The 25,345-nt window shown below is 40.3% G+C and overlaps 1 protein-coding gene across 1 annotated transcript; it reads right to left on the bottom strand.

Moving 5' to 3' along the window:
- Positions 1 to 2,943: 2,943 nt before the first annotated feature.
- On the bottom strand, positions 2,944 to 16,824 carry apobec2 (apolipoprotein B mRNA editing enzyme, catalytic polypeptide-like 2). Its single transcript, NM_001006721.1, is given in 3 exon segments — positions 2,944 to 4,476; positions 5,135 to 5,913; positions 16,629 to 16,824. Coding segments are annotated over 2 exon segments (705 nt in total). The 5' UTR covers positions 16,769 to 16,824; the 3' UTR covers positions 2,944 to 4,476; positions 5,135 to 5,348.
- Positions 16,825 to 25,345: the final 8,521 nt, after the last annotated feature.

The following is a 25,345-nucleotide window of genomic DNA, read 5'->3' as shown; positions in this document are numbered from 1 at the left end:
AGTTTGGTAAATCTATGCCCATGGTGTTCATATTTAGCATGTTTTATGTTGGTACATTACGAAATGTGGGATATAGAGAGGGGTAAAATGCAAGCGTTGAGACAATTTTCAGAAATTACATAAAAATCACTACATTTATCTTTGTTTTGCTGTTTGGTGCTTTGCCATACAAAGACATATTTATCCATTTTACATTAGTCAGAATGTGTATTTTCTAAAAAAATATTAGATTTTTTTGGCGTCTGCTTACTTATTTCCCCCTTTTACCACATACTGTATATTTCTATTACCCAAAAATACACCACCTGATTTATATGCCATGAAATATGTATGTACTAATGTACTAACTTCCTTCTGGGGTCCAATGGGCATCAAACTGTTCAGTGGACCCTTGGTGTCATATTTAGGATATTTTTTCTTGGTACCTAATGCTATGTCGGAGATTAGGTGCTTAAAAGTGGAGACTTTGAAGCTAATTTTTAGAATTTTCCTAAATTTTAATAGAAAGCACAAAATGTTCAAAAAATATCTGGCATTGAGTGTAATTGAAATGTGAAATTCTACTGGCACTTAAAGGGTTAAAGTATTTAAAAAATAAACTATTTTTAGTTGTACTTGAAATGTAATGATAAGTAAGCAGTACAGTTTATAATAAAACACGTTTCATGCGTTTCATGAGTTTGGCTGACTCACTGGGAATTATGTGCTGTCTTTTTCTAGGCTTTTCTCTGTCCTTGAACTGCATTAATATATCAATTAAAGTATTTTGACTGGAAGCACTGGGGATTGAAAATGTTTCATGCAGCTGGGACAACTGCAACAACAGAAGCCTAACTTTAGACACACATCACTGGGCACCTCTGGGTAAACAAACACATTCGGACATTTTAAAAAGCATCATAATGCTTCATATAGAAAATAAATGTGAAAATGAATGGAGAATGATGTCCAATAATATTAATCCCATATTGTTATTTAAATATATTCATGCAAACTAAAATCCCCGGGAATATTTTATATGGTATATTATAAGGGGCCAATAATTTGCATGGGTGGCAAACAACCTATGTTTTTTTTCAAGTATGTTTCTTTCCCATTTTGTACAAACAAACGTAGTGCAGACTTATACTGCAAAATATTGCAGTGGAGACCAAAACATTGGTTATGTGCAGTTTGTGAGTGCTGACACAAATGGGGCTTGAATATTATATGACACCTTTTTTCTGATATTTGTAGCTACTGACTATGTAGCTTTTATCTTAACACACCCTCAATAAGATTGTATGGTAGCCATCAGACTTAGGGTTATCAATAATCTTTCCTAAATACAGCTTGGGCTTTATTATTTTAACTATGGACTTATTTTCTCTCATTTTATCACCCCTTGTCCACAAGATGTCTCTGTTGTCTTATCAGTATAACAAAATGTCAGCTGCGTTTTTGTTTGCAGATACATTTACTGATAGGTTGGAAGTGTATGTATGGTTACTTAGCAGTGCATCTAGATTTGACACTTCTGGCTTAGTCAGATATTTCTGCTCACTCACTGTGCTGACCATGCACAGCTGTTCAAATGAGCAGCAAACTTGGAATAAGTTGCACTATAATACCATGCTAAAAACTTTTTGAGAATAGGGTTGCCACCTTTTCTAGAAAAAAATACAGACCTATACTGGCAACCTATACTGGAGATGAAAATATTTGCTGTTTCTATCACCCAAAACGGTTATATGTGTGATATAAGAACAATTTTGAACTTTAACTTTCACCCATTGATAAATATGCTTCTTAAAATACCATAGGAATGAATAGAACATGAGTTTTTATGTATTAAGCTCTAAACTCACATTAAAGGACAAAGAAATGTTAATAAACATCCTGGCTGAAAAAATGCACCTGCTGTGCAGAGCGATCCTGTGTACCTTCTTTCTTTCATATGTAAATGCACTGCCTGTACAATCCAAGTCACAGGGCTGGGTCATAGTCAAATCTCTCATTGTCCCACCCTGCTGCCGCTGGCACAAGAGAGTCGCATTACAGCGTTATCACTGCTACTGCGCATGCTTTTGATTTGCAGTGCGAGAACAGGAGAAGCAATACTTCTTTCAACATGGCGACGCCGATGGGGTAAACAAGCTGAAACTTTAAAATTTGAATGACTACTTAGATCTTCTCTTTGGTGAGCCCTAACTATAACAATCTACCTTTACTCTAAGAGAACTAGCGTGTTAATTTTGACTTTCGTTTTCCTTTAAGCTAAATCTGTTGTTACTTGTTTTCTGTCATGACAAAATTTGTTGTGTGTGCAATTATGAAGGGGTTGTTAACCTTTTAATTAACTTTTAGTATGATTTTATAGGGATATTAGGAGACAGTTTGCAATTGGTCTTAATTTTTTTATTATGGTTGATTTTTTTTAATTACTCAGCAGTTTGTTGATCGGCTTGCCAGTTAGGAATTTCAGCAGCGATCTGGTTGCTAGTGTGCAGTTTACCCTAGCAACCAGGCAGTGATGAGAAACAGTGATTGAAAAAAAAAATGAAAAATCAAAGAGGGTCTGAATTGAAATATTGCCCTCCTAGAGTTGCAAGGAGTCAGAAAATGAAGGCAAATATTTCAACAACTGTAAATAAATGAAGACCAAATAAAAAGGTGCTAGGAATTCCCCATTCTATAACATACTAAAGTTAACCACAAGTTAAATTTCCCCTTCAGAGCAGTCTCATCAGTTATTCTGTGACTGAGCCACACGGGGCATGGCCTTTGCATTGTTCTGATTGCTAATGCTCTTTGTGGTCCCTCTTCAATTCTTCATCTGGTGAAGTGAAGTGAAGAGGAGCCCCAAAGAGCACAAACAAACAAAATTCTGAAACCAACCTTATTCATATACATAGTACCTTGATAACAGTCGAGTTAGGTGGACTACCAAACACTCACAGATAATCATCATATTTGAACTTTATGGCTAGCTAGAAAGAGGGCAGATCATTATAAATGATCAGAACAGAACAAATACTTGCTGAATTTATTATCCCACATACCATTTAAGAACAATCAGAACATTTAATTATTTAATTTTGAATAATTTTTTTGCAGGAAAAAACATACAAAGGTCTCCTAAAACTTTGCAAAATTATAATATCAATTTTGATCAAATCAATCAAACTGGCTTATTAATGTTTCAGTCACAGATCAAATGGTTAGGAACTTGCAGGAAACCTGCAAGATTTCCTATTTGATCCATTAAAAATCTATTTTTCCCACAAGTTTGTATCTATTCATTATAAACTTAAAGGAGAACTAAACCCTTAAAAATGAATATTGCAAGAAAATCCTTGTTTTATATATTGAACTTACTTCACCAGCCTAAAGTTTCAGCATCTGTATAGTAGTAATGATCCAAGCCTTCCAAGGTGTAACAGGAGCTCTCCATCTTGGATTTTGTTAGTATCAGTGACACTCATGCTCAGTGTGCTCAGAGCAGCAGCTGTTGGGTTGTTGCAATTTATCAAGCAGAAAATTAGGCTTCCGAGTGTATAATCTGATGGTACAGGGCTGATTATTAAAGTCTGATGCTAACTGCACTTGTTTCAGAGCTGCCATGTACTAATAATCTGTATTATTTATTAATCAGCTTTATATAGTGTTATTTATATTCCATATACACAATATAATTTGCATCGGCCCCTGAACCCAGTAACTGACAGCAGCACAAAGCATGTGCAGTGAATCAGTAAAAAACAAGATGGGGAACTACTGGGGGCATCTTTTGAGGCTGTGGTTGCCTTGGACTGGTACAGAAGTCCAAAATGTTATCTACAACATATCTAGACCACATTGTTTGTTAAGCTTTAGTTTTCCTTTAAAAATAAACAGTTTCTGCCCTCCAATCATGCTTCATGCTCCACAGATTCTGAAGATTTCAGGTGACGTTTCTGTGAAGTGGTTAGGTAAGGAGTTGAGTGCAAATTACAGTGGGTGACAGGCCTGTTACAGTGGGTGACTGAGTAATATGTATTTAAATTTGGGTGACTCCTGAAATTATTGGGAAATTTAATATTTCTGTATATGAACTATAGCAGTATTTCTGAAGCAAAAACAATTTTTTTAGGGTAACAGTTTAGGTAACAGCACATTATTTGTCAATGCATGTAAAACATTACATTTTTTTAGTTTAGTACAAAGAAAAAATGATAGTACTGGCACTTATAGAAATAATTTATGACATAACATACCCCTACAATAAATTATAAGGATACTGGAATAACAGATTTATGACCAGATGAATTCCAACTGATCTATAATTGACTGCTGAAATTAATTATCCTAAATATTGACTTTAATGGAGATTAATCAAATCCACTGAGAAAAAATTACATTATGCATAGCCTATTATGGAATTTGATATCTCAAATTACTCCTTAGTAAGGGGGTCTGTGATAAAAGTTTCCTTAAAGGACAAGGAAAGGCTAAGTCACTTGGGGGTGCCAAAATGTTAGGCATCCCCAAGTGACTTTAATCGCTTACCTTGTACCCCGGGCTGGTGCCCCTGTTAGGAGAAAACAGCACCAGCCCGGGGTACCTGGAGTGATGCGCTTCCTCCTTCCTGCTTCGTTTTGCCGGGACGCCACGACCGGCGCATGCGCAGTAGAGTGAAAAGCCGACTTCTCTGTTAAAGTTCAGCTTTTTCACTCTACTGCGCATGCGCGAAGCAGGAAGGAGGAAACGCTCGCTGCAGGTACCCCGGGCTGGTGCTGTTTTCTCCTAACAGGGGCACCAGCCCGGGGTACAAGGTAAGCGATTTAAGTCACGTGGGGGTGCCTAACATTTTGGTACCCCCAAGTGACTTTGCCTTTCCTTCTCCTTTAAGGCTCAGGATGATAAACTATAATTTTGCTAAAATTAATAAAGTTGCTTATTGAAATGGCTACTAATCCTGCAAGAAACTGTTATATCCGATAAATCTGCCACAGTTTTGATTTGGCTCCTTTAGACTGAATCAGCAGCTTATTTGCCCTTCTGTAGAGCCCACTGACAGCTAAAATGTGGCTTTGCAAATTCAGAATAATGCATGATGCCATTTTAAATTGCCAAAAGCCCAGCAAAAAGCAGCAATATTTTCTTTTTGTAAGTCTGGTCTCATATGGTTTAAGGTTATTCTACAGTAAGAACACCAAACATGTGCAATGTTTTATTTGATAAAAACTAGCATTTTTGTCCACAGTGAATGAAGACAGTCCATATTAGAGAAACTAGGGAGAAACCAAACACGCATAATCAAACTGTCCAAGGATTAAATGCCAAACAACCTGTATTACTTTTTTCCAATCAGCCAGAGTTCTGTTTGTTTATCTTAGAATTTCTTCCAGCTTCTCTTCATAATACCTGGCATTCTCCTCCAAATCTTCCCAGGGTATGAAGTCTTGATGCTCATCCTTCACTATCTCCTTTCCCTCTTCATCCAGGGTGACATCAGGCTCAACAAAGTTCTTCCAGACATAAACATAGTCAGCACCCCTCATCATCCTGACTTGGCAGCCTGCGGAGCGGAGGCCTTTCAGGGCCCTCCGGATCTCTGGCTCCTCCCATTGGAATAGCCGTGCCACTGCCAGCTGTATTCGTACAGTTTTGTTTCGCCTCAGGCATTGAGCGACTGAGGCTGCACAATTAACACATGGGCTGGATGACACATAGCAAGTGACAGTGACTGATCCTGAGGTGAGGAATTGAGGCAGGACAGATGTAAAGAAGGCATCTTCTGCATGAGCTGAGGCATGTTCATCCTCTAAATATCCATGAAATACTTGACCCTCAGGTCTTTCCACAGTGTAGCATAGAATGGTCTTGTTACGTCCAGAACTGTACTCAACGTTCTTAAATTGAAACATGAAAGAAGAAGCAGGGATGCGACTCCTGAAAAAAAAAAAGAATAACGATTTAGTAAGGGATATTGTCATCCTCACATTTGCCTTTTAAAAGTATTTATCTTACTTTTGCTTTTAGTCATTATAACATTATAGGAGTCATTTATGAATGCTAGTGTGGTGTGCAAAGTGCAATTTCAGATGCAAATCTCCCTCTTTTTTTTACATGTAATGCAGTGTTTCCCTATAATCATAGCTGCACAATAAACATCCACCACAATTATGTCTCATGCTTCAAAATGGATGCTTCAAGTTGTGTGAAGTAGTTGGGTTTTGTATAACTTCAACCTCTGAGCATTTTGTTAAAAACAGAGTTTTAATTCAATTTACTAAGCACAAATCTAATGGAACCCCCTTTTAGGCAACTACCAAGCCCAGGGTGAAGGTAGCTTCGGGGTACCCCAAGATTAATCAGCACAGTTGCCACCATTTTTTAGAAGAGGCAGCAAGGAAACAAAGGCAACCACGTATATGTGTAGGAGCGTGTTTGCACATGAGTACCCTAATTCTTTATGTCAATATGTGCTCTTCATCTCTTTAGAAATAAGGTGCATTTGTAAATGTTTGTATTTATTAAAATTATACAATTGCAGGACATTTGTTGCTGGCTTGATAAGATTTCTAGTTTTAATCTTTGTGCTCTGTGCAGTGATGAACTTCAAATCTACTGCCCTGCGGCTTGTGGAAAATCCTTACTGGTCCAAGGGCGTCAGATAACATTACATATAATATAAAATGGAGGGGATTCTAGGCCTAGTCCTGTATGGTATAAAGGTCATAGAAGGGAGTAGATGATTAGTGAAACCTGACCCCAACATCTAGAAAACAGGCTACTGGTTTATTGTTACTTTTTATTACTTATCTTGCTATTCAGTCCCCTCCTATACTTATTCCACTCTCTCCACTGCCTGGTTGCTAGGGAATATAAGACCCCAGCAACCATATAGATGCTAAAATAACAAACTGGAGAGCTTTTGAATGAAAGAAAAAATAAAAAAGTAAGACCATATGCAAACTGTCTCAGAATGTGCCTGTCTACATCATACTAAAAGATAATATAAAGGTAAACAACCCCTTTAATATAAAAAACAACCAAGCATTGTGCAAACTGCAAAACGCCCATGTTTTATACATATTGCACCCATGACCCCTTAGATTGGTACTCACCCATATAAACTTTGTTAACATAGTAATAGAATGCAAGATTGTTTATGCCTTATGCCAGTACTGCACACTCAGGACTGGACTCATTCAGGACACTCAAGTCAAGAGCTCAAGGGGACACAATGCATAAGGAAGCCATGCACTTCTTTCCTAAAAAAAGGCAGGCTTTAAATGCAGGGTATCCTTGCAGCCATGTGAGCTGCCCTCTGCATCATACATCAGACTTTGTACTCCAGGGCACAGAGTGCAGCTCGCACCTATATGTGTACAGGTGTATGGACCCTAAGGCTGATGCCAGACGTGGCGTAGGGCTGATATTTTCGGCAAGCGGAAAAACGCTTGGCAAAAATACAGCCCTACGCCTGCTACTTGTGCCTGCACCCGAATGAATGAGATACGCTCGGGTGCAGGCACTTGTAGCCGATATACGCATAAAAACGAGAGATAATGCATAATAATAAAGTCTCACGTTTTCATGCGTATATCGGCTACATGTGCCTGCACCCGAGTGTATCTCATTCATTCGGGTGCAGGCACAAGTAGCAGGCGCAGGGCTGTATTTTCGCCAAGTGTTTTTCCGCTTGCCAAAAATATCAGCCCTACGCCACGTCTGGCATCAGCCTAAAGCTGGCCACACACGTGTCGATTTTCGATCTTTTGTGTGACCATCGGTGTCACAAAAGATCGTTCCAACCCTCCACTGACGTTCAGGGCTGAATCGTCAGATATGGAGGTAGAAACAATAGGATTTCTACCTCCTTCTGCTGATTCAGCTCTGAGTTGCCATACACGCACCAAATATCGTACAAAACGAAGTATACTGTATCCATTAGAGATCCAGTCCCTGCACCCTTGGTAAATGATCCTGATATTTTTATTTTTGCAGAGAAACTGAAGAAGCAGCCAATGAAAACTGGTTTGGCATCTACCGGTAATATGTAAAGCACATTTCAGTGAGGCTTTTTTTAGTTTAATAAAGCTTCAAAATATTGTCCCTCTTAATCCCATCTGATGATTTGTGTTCTATTTATTTCTCTCTCCTGGGTTATATATCTCGTGGTTTATGTCATCATGAACATTCCTTTAATATCTATGGACAAATATAGAATGGAATTAGAAGATAAGATTATCTAATTGATACAAACATAGCTCAATATATGATTAGCACAAAACATTGTGGTTATCCCTGCAAAATTTACCCAGTCAAAAAATCCATCTGAATTGACTTTCTTTAATTACTACTTACTTAGTTACATATTACCATACCTCCATCAACAAAAAACAGACTTAGCTCATATAAAATAATTTGTGAGACAGGGTGGTGTCACATTGCTCAGAGGCAAATTCCATGTCCTTTGGAGTCCAGTGTATTCTCCAACTCTTGGAGTAAAAGCCTTTTTGCCCTATGTGTAGCATCTGTCATTTCTCCTTTGTCAATGTCATAAGATACATTTTTAGCTCGATGTTTTAGTTTGACTGATCAGCTACTTCATATCTCAGTGTTTTATCTCAAGCCATCATATACAGCGCTGGATTTCAAATCCGGGCACCCCTAGGCCGCCCCCCCGTTAGTTTAAAATGCTGCTATTCTTATACTATTTATGCCAGGGTCCCGAAAGTTAGTCACTGGGTGACAATATTTCAAGGTTTGAAAAAAGTGGGTGGAGCAGGAGACAGCCAATCAGATTTATTTCATTGATTTTAATGGGGAAATTTTAACTGCTGCTATTCTCACACGTTTAATGCCAGTGTTTCCAAACTTTTCACCAGGGCCGTCATCAGAAATCATGGGGCCCCTCACAACACAATATTCTGGGCCCCCCTCCTCCCACGCTCTGCCCCCCAATGGCCCCTCCCATCAGTACAAAGGACATACAGACATTGGTAGCCAGGGCCCCCTAAAACATTGGTAGCCAGGGCCCCCCTAAAACATTGCTAGCCAGGGCCCCCTAAAACAATTGTAGCCAGGGCCCCCCAGCATCCTCCAGTTACCCCCCTCCCCGGTCCTCCAGCTCCCCCCTCAGAGTCCTTTCCAGCATCCTCCAGCTCCCACCCCCCCAAGCATTCTCCGGCTCCCCCCCAGCTCCCACCAGAAAACTCCAGCTCCCCCCCAGAGTCCTTCCCAGCATCCTCCAGCTCCCACCCCCCAAGCATCATCCAGCTCCCCCCCAGCTCCCACCAGAAACCTCCAGCTCCCTACCAAAGTCCTTCCCAGCATCCTCCAGCTCCCACCCCCCCAAGCATCCTCCAGCTCCCCCCCAGCTCCCACCAGAAACCTCCAGCTCCCTACCAGAGTCCTTCCCAGCATCCTCCAGCTCCCAAACCCCCCCAAGCATCCTCCGGCTTCCCCCAGCTCCCACCAGAATCCTCCGGCTCCCGCTGCATCTGCACAGCACCCCCCCCAGTGTCCGCCTGTGGCTTCCCCCAGTATCCTCCAGCTCCACCCCCAGTGATTTCCTCCGGCTCCCCGCCCTCCACCCCAGCTACTTACTCCCGCTCCCCTGCGGCTTCCTCCAGCTCCCCCACCGGCAACTTCCTTCTTCTGCGTCCTCTTCATATGTGCCCGGCTCCCTGCTGCATCTTATAATTTTATAAGGAAGCAAGGGGCGCAACCAATCAAATTTCCCGCTGGCCACCAATGAACGAATGACAGGGCCCGGAGTTCTTTAAAGGGGGCCCGAGCTAAAAAAACTGTATCACGGCTGGGCCCCCTTTAAAGCAACCATCGTCGGGGCCCAGGACAACTGTCCCCCCTGTGCCCCCCCAGATGGCGGCCCTGCTTTTCACAGTTGGTTACTGGGGGACTAAGGTTAAAGGTTAGGAAAATTGGGTGAAGCCACCAACAACCAATCTGTTTCCACCCATTAAATTTCATTGGTTTATATTTAAACTGATGCCATTATTTAAGTATTATTTCCAGGATTGTCAAACTTTACAGTCACTGGGTATTTGCGGGTCAAAGTTAGAAAAAGTGGACGGAGCCACCAACAGCCAATTACATTTCACATTTCAATGGTGGAATGTAAAATGCTGTCAGTCCCCAATCTTTGCAATCTTTGTGGCTGAGTCCCCAAACTTTGCAGAGTTGGTCTCTGGGGGACTGCAGTTTAAAAATAGGAAAAGTGGGTTGGGCCACTAACAGCCAATTATATTTCATCCATTTTATTTCATTGGTTTAAATTTAAAATGCTGCCGTTCTTTAACTATTAATCCTAGGGTCCCTAAACTTTGCAGAGTTAGTCACTGGGTACCTGCAGTTCCAGGTTAGAAAAGGTGGGTGGAGCCACTAACCGCCAATCAGATGTCACTCATTGACTTTCAGTGGGGAAATTTAAATTGCTGCCATTCAGACAATATTAAAACCAGGGTTCCCAAACTTTGCACAGTGGTTTTTACTATAAAACTGTGGTCCAAGGTTAGAAAAACTGGGTGGAGCCAACAACAGATCAGATTTCATTCAATGACTTCACGTTTTTCAAACCAAAATGACGTTTGTTCTCAAACTTCCCTTTCTAGTTTTGTGATTAATGTTGCGTAATATTTAAAAATGTTGCATTATTAAGTCAGACATTAATATAACATGAGTTATTATTACCAGAAAGCAGTATCAGTGCACACTGCTTTGCATTGTTTCAGAAAACATCATGTCACACCTCATTTAGTTAAAGGAGAAGGAAAGGGTAAACCACTGGGGGTTGCCAAAAAAGCTTCAGTGATTATAATCACCAGATACCCTGGGCCGGTGCTCCTGTTAACGGAAAACTGCATTGGGCCCAGTGAGCATTATGGCGTGACCCTCTTCTTCCTTCTTCTTTCTTTAGTGCCCCCAGGCAGACACTTATGCAGTAGAGTGAAAAAGCTGGCTTTTTTGTTTAAGTTCAGTTTTTCACTCTACTGTTCATGTGCACCCGCATGAAGAAAAAAGAGGCAGGAAGAGGATTGCACTTGGTGCTTGCTATAGTTCCCTGGGCAGGTGCAGTTTTCTGCTAACAGGGTCCTGGCCCTGGAAATCAGATAAGTGATTGCGGGGGTGACTAACATTTGGTGATCAACCTTTTTCTTCTCCTTTAAAGTTTAGCAACTTTAGTAACATATTGATGAGGATTAGCAGCCTATTATCAGTATACTTCCCTCAGTCTCGGTTTCACACTTGAATGATAGGTGCAAAAAGCTGCATAAACATGCAAATAAAACACCCAATAAACTAAAATGGACTGTTTTTCAAACAATAAAGTGTATTTTATACCATTTTTATACTGTATATAGAAAGTAACTTATGGCCACTTTAAAGGAAAAGGAAGGGCATTTTATTGCCAATAGATTAGTCACAATAGTGCAAGCTAGAATGCTCTATTTGTTCTGTAGAAAGCTTTACCATACCCAAGTTAACAGCCCTAGAAGTGTTTGTTTAAGATAGCAGCTGCCATTTAGGCCTCAGCAACTTCCATAATGCTGGTAGCACAGATTACAGCAGAGAGGGTAGGGGGGAGAGCAGAGAGGGGAGGGGGGGAGAAAGAAACAAATACCAAAGAACATGTGTACAGAAAGAGATACTGTGTTTCTTTTAATAAAGGACTCCTTGCAGCTTTTCTGTGAGTGTTTATGGCTTTATTTACATAGACCTTTCTGAAAGAGCTTACTATGTTTTTACCTTTGCATCTCCTTTAAAATGGGTGATAAATGCTGGTTTTTGCTTGATAAATAAGGAGGTAACATTTAGGAGAAGCTACCTCAACAAACATTTTCTGACTGGACGTAATAACCAATGAAAATAACCCTTGCAGCCCTGCATTTATAAGTTGAGAGCTGAGATATTACATTCTATTTTAGGTCGTAACACTGGTGTTAATTTATACTGACTTTTAGTTAATAGACCTCATGGAGTGATGGCATCTGTTGTCTGTGGAAAATCTGTACTACACACCATCCATAAATCTCATGTAACGGCTGAAAATTGTGATTGTAACCACATAGTAACATAGCTATGTCACATAGTCACATAGTCACATAGCAGCTACAATTTGCCTTCAGTATTTTCCGTGGTTATGCAATACATATGTTTAATCGCCAGTCATTCACACAATGCAAAAATATTTTCAGGAGATTTGTCTGTGGTTAAAGCAGATTTCTCTTGGCCGCCAAATCTCCTTGTCTGCCATTAGCTCTTAAAGGAAAGTGGCAGCACTAAATCATGTAGGGGGCACTTATGGAAGAAATCTCTGGAATTGGCTGGAAGTGCAAAGAGTGGCTTTAGATGCAAATACATTTAATGACCATAACTGTGATTATGCTTAGTAAATTAGCCCTAATGTGTTCCATGCATCACATGAGCCACTAAATATTTACCTACTTTTTGCAAATTTACATGGGTTAGCTTATTTTTTAACTCATTTAGCATATTTTGTGGAATACTGTTTTGACACCAAGGGGCACATTTACAAAGGCACGAATGCTCGAGCGTTCGTGCGAACACTCCGAGCGTATTTTCGCCGATTTTTTCGGGCGTCCGGACGACTTTTTCGTACGCCGCACGACTTTTTCGGACGCTTGCACGAAAAAATCGGAAAGGTTTTACCACTGTTTACAATTGTTCGGTACGAAACTTTCGTGACTTTCGGATCGCCAATACGATATTTTCGTTTCCAATCCGATTTTTTCCCATTCGTCATTCGGATTTGTGGATTAGTAAATGTGCCCCCAAGTGTATATAATAATACTTTACACTGAAAAATACATTATTTTACAACAAAAAATAACACAAATTACTGTGAACATTAGAATTTTATCAATTAATTTTCATTATATTTACAAATGTTATATCATTCCCACATAACTAATTAACTTAAACCAACAAGTGATTGATTTAAGAATTATCATCACAAGAAACCAGAAACCAGATTAACTGGTTTATGATGATATTGACCCTAATTTATCTTTATTTAACTATGGTGGTAAATGTATGTAATAAATAGTCTTATACTTGTCTAGTAACCCACTCATCAGATAGCATTTACTGGCCAGCTGTTTGATAACAAATATCCTATTGGTTGGGTTACTAGATGTGGGTCTCCCTTAATAAAATATAATCTAGTAAAAACTACAGTTAGCTTTAACGTAATAATTTTTCAGTAAGCCATATGGCAATAGTTTATTCTTCATACAAAGCCTTATTTATAAGCATATATGTATGTAATCATGTCAACTACCCCACTGGCTGTTGCTGATAAATACAATGTTTTTCTTTTCTACATGGAAATTTTTTATGGTACAACCACTGGAAAAAAAAATGCCCTGTATTTTACATGCCTGGCACGGTATGGGTGCGAAAACAATTCTTATTTTATTTCAAAGGTAAATTCAAGTTAATAAGGGTTTGCCAGGGAGTTAAAGAATTAATATACAACATGGACCTTTTCAAAGAGCTGCAAACCTTAATGATGCTAGCTTTGCCACAGATAGCGTGCACACAGGCACATACTATATATGCAGCTGCACTGAGAATTCCTAGTTTAGTTTCCATCAACTCTTGCACTAAGAGCCTTTTTGTATACTGTATATCAATAATGGAAAATAAAAATGATTATTATTATTATTATTATTAGCACAGCCTAATTGCAATTCCACACATTTCTACATGGGTCATGGATTGCAGCCTGATCTGTTACTCCTGAGGCTTTAACAATAAATGTAACAGGCAAGGTTCTCGGCAAATTTGCAGAAAAATTATATTCTGTGCACAGGTCAGCCTGTGGTATGAACCAGGAATTGAGGCCACTTCTTTGGCTCAGACTTGGTTGAAAGTGTCCAACTGTAAAATACGGTACTGCTTTCAGACACCAAAGTAGGAGTAGAAAATAGATGTCAAAATTGTGTGTACTGTATATTTAAACACCTTTGTATTTTTCCCTGCATTGGATATTTAAAAATCCGAAAAAACCCCAGGCACATCAAAAAATACAATAATTAATTTTGAGGTGGTACATGATTTATTTTTATCCTGAATATGTTATTTAAAGGTCCTTGTTTTTATAACAGTATATTTGTTCTGGTGTGGTCAGCCATGTTGTACTTGTCTAAATAAAACTCCACCTGTTCTTTGTTCTTTCAAGGCTTACTTAACATAGATATATTGATATTCCCAAAAAAACTAAAGGTGTTTTTAAATAAAATATTGTGCATACAGAAATGTAGGTATTATTAAATAAAATATTAGGCTTTCTGGAAATTGGGCAGAATTTCTGAAAGTGAAGCCTATTAAATGGGCACAGCCTGTGGGAACTAAAACACTGGCACTCAGGAGCTGCAAACGGGACTAGCCCAAGCAAGGGGTCACCTGAAACGTTGCATTTCTGCAATAAAGATTTCTAAAGGGCTAGCCCCGTTTGCAGCTCCTGAGTGCCAGTGTTTTAGTTACTACTTGGAATTTTGGGAGGGTGCCAATCCCTCCAGCATTGTGCACCGAGCGCTAAAGTATCTTGGAGAGCAAAAGTTGTGCGAGAGGTCTTCTGTTCGTTCACAGCCTGTGGACCAATTGCTCCAGTACTGTATGAGGGGCAATAAAAGGTATGGTCACCTTTCTATTGTTTTTCCAATGTCCCAAACGATCTACAGCAGTGCTGTCCAACTTCTGTTGTACCGAGGGCCGGAATTTTTCCGACCTACGTGGTGGAGGGCCGATAATGGAAGCCAGTTTTGACCACTCCCCTTTTTGAAACCGCACCCACTTGAAACCACACCCATGTTATCACATGACCATACCCATATTAATTGTTGTAGTACAGCAAAAACCTGCCATACTCTGCCTGCCCTACCCTGCCTGTGTGTGCCATACTCTGCCTTCCCTACCCTGCCTGTGTGTGCCATACTCTGCCTTCCCTACCCTGCCTGTGTGTGCCATACTCCGCCTTCCCTACCCTGCCTGTGTGCCATACTTTCACTGTGTGTGCCATTCTTGGCTGGTTTGTGCCATACTTGGCCTGTGTGTGCCATACTCTGCCTGCCCTACCCTGCCTGTGTGTGCCATACTCTGCCTTCCCTACCCTGCCTGCGTGTGCCATACTTTCACTGTGTTTGCCATTCTTGGCTGGTTTGTGCCATACTTGGCCTGTGTGTGCCATACTCTGCCTGTGCCATACTCTTTCTGTGTGTGCCATACTCTGCCTTCCCTACCCTGCCTGTGTGTGCCATACTCTGCTTGCCCTATGATGACTGTGTGTATGGCACACACAGGCAGCATACAGTGACACAATGCTGGCACTGCTCCTACAGTCTGCACAATAACTATATATTAAAAAACTTTTTAATTGAAGTACCACCTCAGTATATGTTCTTTTTGTAGTGTGCAGGGATTATTTGTGGGTTTCTACTGCTCCTGAGGTGTGAACAGGGGAACAATGGGGGTGATTACAGCCTGAGCCTGAGGTGTGAACTCTACAGGGGGGGAACAATGCAGAGATTAAAAGGTGTGAAAAACACAGGGGATTACATATTTAAACAATACAGCCTGATTACAGCCTGAATCTGAGGTGAGAAACATGCAGGGGGCCAGTTAATCTCAGTACTGATACCATTTAAAGCTTACTCAAGAGTAAGCCATCAAAGCAGCCAGGCAGGTGGGGGGCCACACAGAGGGGGGTCGCGGGCCGCATGCGGCCCGCGGGCCGCCAGTTGGACAGCACTGATCTACAGTATGAGGTGAAGTAGGGGTAGTAGCTTTAATTCACATCCTCATGTGGACATACACCATACACTGGCAGATATAGTGCATCAGCATATTAAGTCTTCAAAACTTACAGTAAAGAACCAACTTATAAGCATAGTACATGGATATCTGTTGGGTTTGTTGGATCAGAAACTTCATTCGATACAACTTTAGCAGTACATATTTGGCCAGCTTAACACACATTATTAACACAGTTGTTAGTGTCATGGCTGTATACTACATTATTTTGACTCTTTTTCTGCTTTGTCTGCTTTGCTGGGTGCAGCAGCAGTATGTGCATATTTGAAGCCTTTTCTAGAAGCTAAATTAAAGCAATCAAATCTGGAACAAACTGTCAAGGTAAAAAAAGCAGTGTTGGATTTTATAATACCACTAGTCTGATCTTCTGACAACCTCCTTCTCTGTGCCATAAGGGTGAGCAAAGTTACCAAAATCGAATCTAATTCTGAATGTATTAAATGAAAAAAAAACATTTAATAATCTTCCTATTTCCATCACACCACACTTGAACTGTAAAAAAAAAAATCAAACTGTATTAAGATCTTTTCCACAAGTCCCTGTAAGGTTTTTGGAACCAGATAAAATACAAAAAAGTTGCATCAACACTACTTTTTATACATTTACAGCTTTTGTAACTAGATGCTTAGTAATTTCATTACCTCCTATAACTCAGTATGTGACATGATTAAGTATTTAAGAAAATAAGTTTTATATAGCATTTCAGGCCTGTATTATGTTCTTAAAGTTTTAAATGCAAAACACAGTATAGAGATTTCCTATGTTCAGATAATGCTTTTGGAAACCTAGATAATACTTACCCCTCCACTATCTCAAAGGGAGGCAGCTCCTCCTGTTCTTTCTTTTCTGAATTTCCCTCACCATTTTCCGGTTTCTCAGCATTCCCGGTATCATTGATAGGATCCTTGTCAGACTGTGATTTATTTTGCCTCTGCGCCATTGTGAATAAACAGAGAAATGTCCAAACCAAAGGAGAAAAGAATTTATGAAGGGGAGAAGAACAGGGAATGAAAGAGTGAATGTAGATGTAGATGAAGGGTGTTAAAAAGAGGGAGTGGGCTAGAGGCTTGAGAAGAGTGATAGGGACAGGGGGTGGGCAAATGCTTTAGGGATGTTCTAAATATGGCATCAGTCGGTAACAGTATGACCTCTGAGGAATGGGCATCCCCCACTACTGTACATACTGCCAGGAGAAAACATTTTCATTGCGTGTATTGTAAAAAGAACAGTGTCTATCAGCATTGTAAAAACACTAATAACATGTTAATGCCATAAGAGAAAGAAATGCTTTATAAATTATATAAACCAGTCAATAAATGCACGTGTGAAGGACTTTAATAACAGGCCCACTAAATTATTTGCAGTATTAAAGTGAGACATCTGGAGCTGCCACCTAAGGAGAGATCTGGAGTTGCCACTTCAGTCCTTTAATTAATAAATCATAATAATCTGCATGCCTTATTCAAAGATGCCAGCTTTGCTAAATGCTATCTCAGGAAATAAGTGACACACATACCGAGCGGGAGCCATGTTAAGTATATTGGCTATGGTGGCAGCACCCCACAGCTTACCTGGGGCAGCAAAAAGAAAAGTGTAATTACAGGTGGCAATTTGTTAGGCATCCCTCAGTGAATAGAATTAGTATCCTTGAACTTGGCCAGTACTCTTCTTTTATCCAGAATTGTGTTTATGGACAGTAATGTGTATGGTTTCACTCTACTCACACAGTTCTGGACAGCTGCAAGAAACAGGAATACGTGCTTGTAATTGTAAGAGACCCCAATGGGTCAGACTGACCAGCTGGGTCTGATTAGCCTCAGGTGACTAATACTTAGCCCTAAGGCTGATGCCACACTTTCCGCTTGCCGAAAAAATCAGCCCTACGCCTGCTACTTGTGCCTGCACCCGAATGAATGGAATACGCTCGGGTGCAGGCACATGTAGCCGATATACGCATGAAAACGCGAGACTTTGCATTCTCACGCGTTTTCATGCATATATCGGCTACATGTGCCTGCACCCGAGCGTATCTCATTCATTCGGGTGCAGGCACAAGTAGCAGGCGTAGGGCTGAATTTTCGGCAAGCGTTTTTCCGCTTGCCGAAAAAATCAGCCCTACGCCATGTGTGGCATCAGCCTTAAATCCCGGGCTGGTCAATTACACAGAGTCTCTGAGTGAGATAGATATGGAGAGAGTTCTTTATACTGGACATACAGAAGTCTATGTGCCTGTGCACACACAGTTGTCTGTTCAGAGGTCTGTAATATTGATGCCATTGTGTTGTTGCTGAACTGTCATTGCTGGTGAAAGCTCTCTTTGTTGTTCTGATCTGTTTATGCGAGAAAACCGCCTTGGTTTTTCCACCTGCTGCTGTGGGCTAAAATAAAAGCCATTTTTTCTTTAAAAGACTTTTGCTGTCCTGACACTCTGTGTGGACCTGCCACACTAACACTCAGCAAACTAGTGCAACAATGCATAAAAGTTTGCTTTTATTGTTCTACTGGCTGGCTGGACAAAGCTTATAGATAAATGCCCAGGTTCAGATTTACTTTTAATTATAACCTGTAAATTCACATAATTTATTTATGGTACTATAGATACTCAGCCAATCAATTAGATACATAAAAAACAGCTAGAGCAGATACAAGCCTTTGCATGTCTTTATAGCTTGTACAAATAGATTGCAAAAACTATTTAAGTATTATTAAGGGCAACAGACCCACTAGCTGGGTAAGAATCTAACTCATGGTCTGCTTTAATATATACTAAGATCCAATAATCTTCTCTCTTTGCAAAATCTGGATGGTTTTTGTAGTTATCTACCAACTGGGTGGGGGGTGTGAGAAAAACTGTATAATATGACTACTTTCTTATTGTTACAGTTATTCAGAGTGGCAGCCCAAATATCTAGAAGGGGAGGAATTGAAGAGAAGCTGCAACTTTCTCATATGCTGATTCACTGAACACTGTTTTTGCATCGGCAGATAAGATTTTCCAGCATGCCCAATCTTTATACTGACTGACATATGACATATGACATAACACATCCATTAGAGTTTTACGGCTTGCCATGTGTTTTTTGTACAATAGTATCTGCATGGGCATTTCCAGCTTTAGGAACATTCATATTCTTCTTGATTTTTTCCAGCCTTTAATACAGTTAACCATCCTCTTCTACAAATGTGCACTCATTTATCTATGTGTCAAAGTATGTCTTTCATCTTACTCATTTAATCTCTTTCAAACGATATCTTTTCAAAAGAAAGCTCAGTTCTCAGCCCTCTTTTCTTCTCTTTCTTTCTTGGAAAATGTATTTTTGATACTTAAATTAATACTTTCTTTCCCAAAATGTCTTCCTCCCCTATATCCCATAACCAGCTGACTTTGTGCCATACACTTATGGATGTCACAACACAAACTCAGCCAAAACAGAAGTCCTTATACAGTAGAAACCCCATTTTACTTTTTTCAAAGGACCAGGAAAAAATAGTTTAAAATCTGGGAAAACGTTAAAGCAAATTATTATTTTTTTTCCTTTGAAATACAATATTTACTTTGTTAGCGACAGGGGTAAGCAGTGCAGCATTAAAATTACACTATGGGGGTTGGGGCATGAGCAAGGCCTCTTTGACAGATACGCAATCTAAAGCAATAAGTAGGGTTATACCAAATCCAGGATTCTGCGAAGATTCTGTATTTTTCAGCAGGATTCGGATTTGCCCTTATCCAGGTGTCTGGACCAACCAAATCTGAATCCATAAAATCATGTGACTTTTGGTCACATGAACACAGAAATTGAAGTGCGTGCTTTGTCCTCACTTCTATTCTATCGGTTCAGTATTTATTACCAGACATGCAGCCTGATACCTCCACCACAATAAAAATGTACATGGCTTGTCCCCTCTACCCAGACCTGCCCACATATTACTTGTTATTTCTTTTAAGTAATGTACTTGGTATACCTCACTCTCTGCAATAGTGAGCTGAAGAAGCTAAGAGAAGGATCTTTTTCTATGGACAAAAAGTATACTAAGCACAGAATGAAAAGGACTGCAAGTGAACTATACAGTGCTTTTAAAAATCTCCAGCTTTGTCTTGCACCTATACTTTTTGATCCCATTTTCTCAAGAATTGACCAGGAAAATGCAGAGTGTACGGGGCTTATAGTTTTTGACAGTGTTACATTGTCTGGTCAGCATGGCTAACTGAGACTCAACAAGGTATTAACCAATATCCCTGAAGGCCATGACATTATTGATAGATTTTGTTTTTTAGAAAAACTTCCTATTGTTTATCTCGTGAAAACTTTATCTTATTAATATTCATCTCAATCAACAGAATATTGGACAGTATGATAGCAGTTATGTATACTTGTCACACATAAAGGGAGCACAGGTTTCATTTCTACCCAAGGCTAAAATAGGCCCTGCTTAGTTGGGAGTTTTCTAAATAGAGCTCTGCTTGAGCAGTACAGCTGCAGTTTTGGAATGCTGAATGCTTTTTTATCATTCCAGATAGCTAAGGCTAAGTACTCAAAACTTTGCTGAGTAATTTGCTTAAGAAAACATGTTAGGGTTCATGTTAAAATTGTAGCAAGTGTGACTGGCTAAAATCAATGCAATTGTCAGTAATGACACTATTTATTAAGGTACTTAATAAAGGCACAAGGCAAGTTGAGAACCTTACAATATAAAAATAGATCAGCACCTATGGAAAAAATGGAGAAATCAGGAGCTCATATAGTGTAGAATTTACAATTATCCAAATCAACTCCCAGTTTTATAGGAAATATTAGAGGTGTATTTCCCCTTTAGTCTGCAAAGATAGCGTATAAGCTCAGACATTCCTTAGATGCATGCCCTAGTAAAAGTCTGTATGTCAGCACAAATGCCTACTTCCAAACCAATGGTTAGAATATTGCCTGTAGTATTCAATCAAGCAGGTCCCTCTGCTATCTGTGCTTCCTCAGAATTTAGTTCCTTGGGGTTTGTCACATATATGTTTGCAGGGTTACTGTTTGTTTATAGGCACTGATATATTTTTATATATTTTTCTTTGTGTGCAGTTGGGAGACAGAGAAAAGATTGGCAAGAGAAATCAATCCTGAAAGACTACATAGTTACATAGTTACATAGGGTTGAAAAAAGACCATTGTCCATCAAGTTCAACCCATCCGAGTAAACCCAGCACACAACCTATACTAACCAATCTATACACTCACATACATAAACTATATATATACAACCAGTAATACTAACTGTAGATATTAGTATCACAATAGCCTTGGATATTCTGCTTGTTCAAAAACTCATCCAGGCCCCTCTTAAAGGCATTAACAGAGTCTGCCATTACCACATCACTAGGAAGGGCATTCCACAGCCTCACTGCCCTCACCGTGAAAAACCACCTACGCTGCTTCAAATGGAAGCTCTGTTCCTCTAATCTATAGAGGTGACCTCTGGTGCGCTGATTGTTTTTATGGGAAAAAAGAACATCCCCCAACTGCCTATAATCCCCTCTAATGTACTTGTACAGAGTAATCATGTCCCCTCGCAAGCGCCTCTTTTCCAGAGAAAACAACCCCAACCTCGACAGTCTAACCTCATAGCTTAAATCTTCCATCCCCTTTACCAGTTTAGTTGCACATCTCTGCACTCTCTCCAGCTCATTAATATCCTTCTTAAGGACTGGAGCCCAAAACTGCACTGCATACTCAAGGTGAGGCCTTACCAAGGACCTATAAAGGGGCAAAATTATGTTCTCATCCCTTGAGTCAATGCCCTTTTTTATACAAGACAGCACTTTATTTGCTGTAGTAGCCACAGAATGACACTGCCTGGAATTAGACAACTTGTGATCTACAAAAACCCCTAGATCCTTCTCCATTAAGGATGCCCCCAACACACTACCATTCAGTAGATAGTTTGCGTTTATATTATTCCTACCAAAGTGCATAACTTTGCACTTGTCAACATTGAACCTCATTTTCCAGTTTGCTGCCCAGTTTTCCAATTTTGTCAAATCGCTCTGCAAAGCGGCAGCATCCTGCATGGAACCTATAGTTTTGCACAATTTAGGGTCATCAGCAAAAATAGAAACAGTACTCTCTATGCCCACCTCCAGGTCATTAATAAACAAGTTAAAAAGCAAAGGACCAAGGACTGACCCCTGCGGTACTCCACTAACCACACTGGCCCAATTAGAAAATGTTCCATTTACCACCACTCTTTGTACTCTATCCTTCAGCCAGTTTTCTATCCAATTACAAATATTATGTTCTAGGCCAATATTCCTCAATTTGATCATTAACCTTCTGTGAGGTACTGTATCAAACGCTTTAGCAAAATCTAAGTAGATGACATCAACTGCCATTCCAGCATCAAGGTTCCTGCTCACCTCCTCATAAAAGGCAACTAAATTAGTCTGGCAAGATCTGTTACGCATAAAACCATGCTGGCACAAACTAATAGTATTGTGAACTGCAATGTATTCAACTATCCTATCCCTTATTACCCCTTCCAGAAGCTTTCCTACTACTGATGTCAGACTAACAGGCCTATAGTTTTCAGGCTGAGAACGAGATCCCTTTTTAAATAACGGCACCACATTAGCAATCCGCCAGTCTCTCGGCACCATGCCAAACCTCAACGAATCCTGAAAAATTATGTGAAGAGGCTTGGCAATCACAGCGCTCAGCTCATTTAATACCCTGGGATGAATCCCATCCGGTCCTGGACCTTTGTTTACCTTTACATGTTCAAGTCTCTTTTGAATTTCCTCCTGAGTGACCCATGCGCCAGTAGCTAAATTACTAGCACTGGGTATATTAAAAGGGAAGCCTTCATTATCTGGCTCCTCAGATGTATAGACAGATGAAAAATAAGAGTTCAAAATTTCAGCTTTTTCCCCGTTCTCATCAACCAACGTACCTCCCCGTGATAATAAAGTTCCCACCCCTTCTTGCTTCATTTTTTTACTATTCACATAATTAAAAAATAATTTTGGATTCTTTTTACTCCTAGCTGCAATATCCCTTTCCATCTCTATTTTAGCTTGCCTGATAGCTTTTTTGCATGCTTTATTTGCTTCCTTGTACCTGATGAAAGTTTCCGCTGTCCCAGCTAACTTGAATGCTTTAAAAGCACGTTTTTTATTACCAACCTCGACCTTAACTCTCTTATTCAGCCATAAGGGCTTTGCTTTGCGATGCCTCTCCTTGCTTACAAGGGGAATATACTGTTGTGTATACCTGCAAAGCAATGTTTTAAAGATGTTCCATTTTCCTTCTGTGTCTAACCCCATGAAAAGCCTTTCCCAGTTGACACATTGCAGAGATGCCCTTAAACTGGCAAAGTCTGCACGTCTAAAATTGAGCGTTTTAGTTACTCCCTTATAGAGCTGTCTCTGTAGCATTATCTCAAAGGAGACCATGTTGTGATCACTGTTCCCCAAATGCTCACCCACACAAATGTTAGAGATAAGTTCAGTATTATTAGATATTACCAGGTCCAAAATAGACTCATTCCGAGTAGGTTCTTGAACCACCTGAAATAAAAAGTTGTCATTTAGCATATTTACAAACCTACTAGCTTTTTCTGACTTAGCCACCCCATTACTCCAGTCAATGTCCGGATAATTAAAGTCCCCCATAATAACAACTTGACCCAATTTTGAAGCCTCCTCCATTTGCAAAAGTAGCTGGGACTCATCCCCCTCATCTATACGGGGTGGTTTATAGCATACACCAATGATCATTTTCTTTGTGACCTTCAGCCCTACTGAAATTTCTACCCAAAGAGATTCAACGTTTTCATTGGTAATGTCTTTATTACATGGCTTTAAATCTGACTTTACATAAAGACAAACCCCTCCACCCTTTTTAATCCCTCTGTCCCTCCTAAAAAGCGTATACCCATTTAAATTCACTGCCCAGTCGCATTTTTCATCCCACCAGGTCTCAGTGATACCAATTAAGTCATAATTTTCAATACATGCAATAGCCTGCAGCTCCCCTATTTTTCCCGACAAGCTACGCGCATTAGCCAGCATGCAGCGGAGATTACTACTTCTTCCTCTACAGCTTACATTAGCTAAAGGACAGTTAGAGCTAAGGTGAAAATTAGTCTGTTTCCCTTGTAACAATGGAAGCTCCTTATCTGATAAACTATATGCCCCCCTCACTCCTCCCCCACAACCCTTTACTGGTCCCACTGCCCCATCTACACTAGCTCTCCCATAAGAATCTAGCTTACCAACCCCCCCCCTTGTCTAGTTTAAACACTCCTCCAGCCTCTTAACCATTCTCTCCCCTAGCACAGTAGACCCCCTTCCATTGAGGTGCAATCCGTCAGGGCTGTATAGATTGTACCCCAAAGAAAAGTCAGCCCAGTGCTCTAGGAACCCAAACCCTTCCTTCCTACACCAAGACTTTAGCCACGCATTTAGCTCCCTAAGCTCCCGCTGTCTCCCTAAACTAGCACGCGGCACCGGCAAAATTTCCGAAAAAATGACATTGGAGGACCTTTGCTTAATTTTAGAGCCTAGATCCCTGAACTCACTCTTTAAGGTCCCCCACCTACCGTTCATTTTGTCGTTAGTACCGATATGTACCAAGACAGCCGGGTCATGCCCAGCCCCTCCCAATAATGTGTCGACCCGATCAACCACATGCCGAACCCTGGCACCAGGAAGACAGCAAACTGTCCGGTTGAAGCGATCCGCTCGACAGATTACCCTGTCCACTTTCCTAATGATTGAATCCCCTATAACCACCATCTGTTTAGGCCTAGCTCTGCTCTCCTCCCCACCACTACTAGAGAAACTGGTCTCCCGGCTGTTAGAGAGATCAGCCTCATCTAGAACCGCCAGTCCAGAGTTCACACTCCCATCTTCTTCACACAATCTGGCAAATCTGTTGGGATGCGCAAACCCTGGAGCAGCCTCCCTTTTTCTTTTCCCCACACTCGATTTTCTAACTGTCACCCAGCTTACTGCCCTATCATCCTTTCCTTGCTCCCCTCCCCCCATACTATCTGACCCCGCTAGTTCTTGTTCAGTTAGCAAGAGACTTCTTTCAAGATTGTCAATAGAACGCAGTGTTGCAACTTGTTCCTCTAGTGCTCTAACGCGAGCCTCTAAAGTGGCAACTCGCTCACATCCACAACAGAGGTATGCACTTTGGAACTGTTGTTCCACAACTGCATACATGCGGCAGGCTGTGCACTGTGTCATACCTTCAATGTTGCTGCCACTCATTCTCCCAGTTACAGAAACAGTTAAACAAAAATTGGTGAAAAAAGGCTATTAAATAAACAAAAAAATTTTTTTTTTTTTTTTTTTACCTTGTTTTAACTCCCTTAGTTTGTAACTCCTGTGATTATAACTCCACTTATAGAGCCCCCACTTAAAGAGCAATCACTTACAGAGCACCTACCACCAGAGCAAGCTCCACTGGAGTGCCAGTGGTTCTATTTCAACAGTCTGATTGGCAAGAGAAATCAATCCTGAAAGACTAAT

Source organism: Xenopus tropicalis, chromosome 2, assembly GCF_000004195.4.
Source record: "Xenopus tropicalis strain Nigerian chromosome 2, UCB_Xtro_10.0, whole genome shotgun sequence".
NCBI classification, from domain to species: Eukaryota; Metazoa; Chordata; class Amphibia; order Anura; family Pipidae; genus Xenopus; species Xenopus tropicalis.
This window is presented reverse-complemented; position numbering and strand designations above follow the sequence as displayed.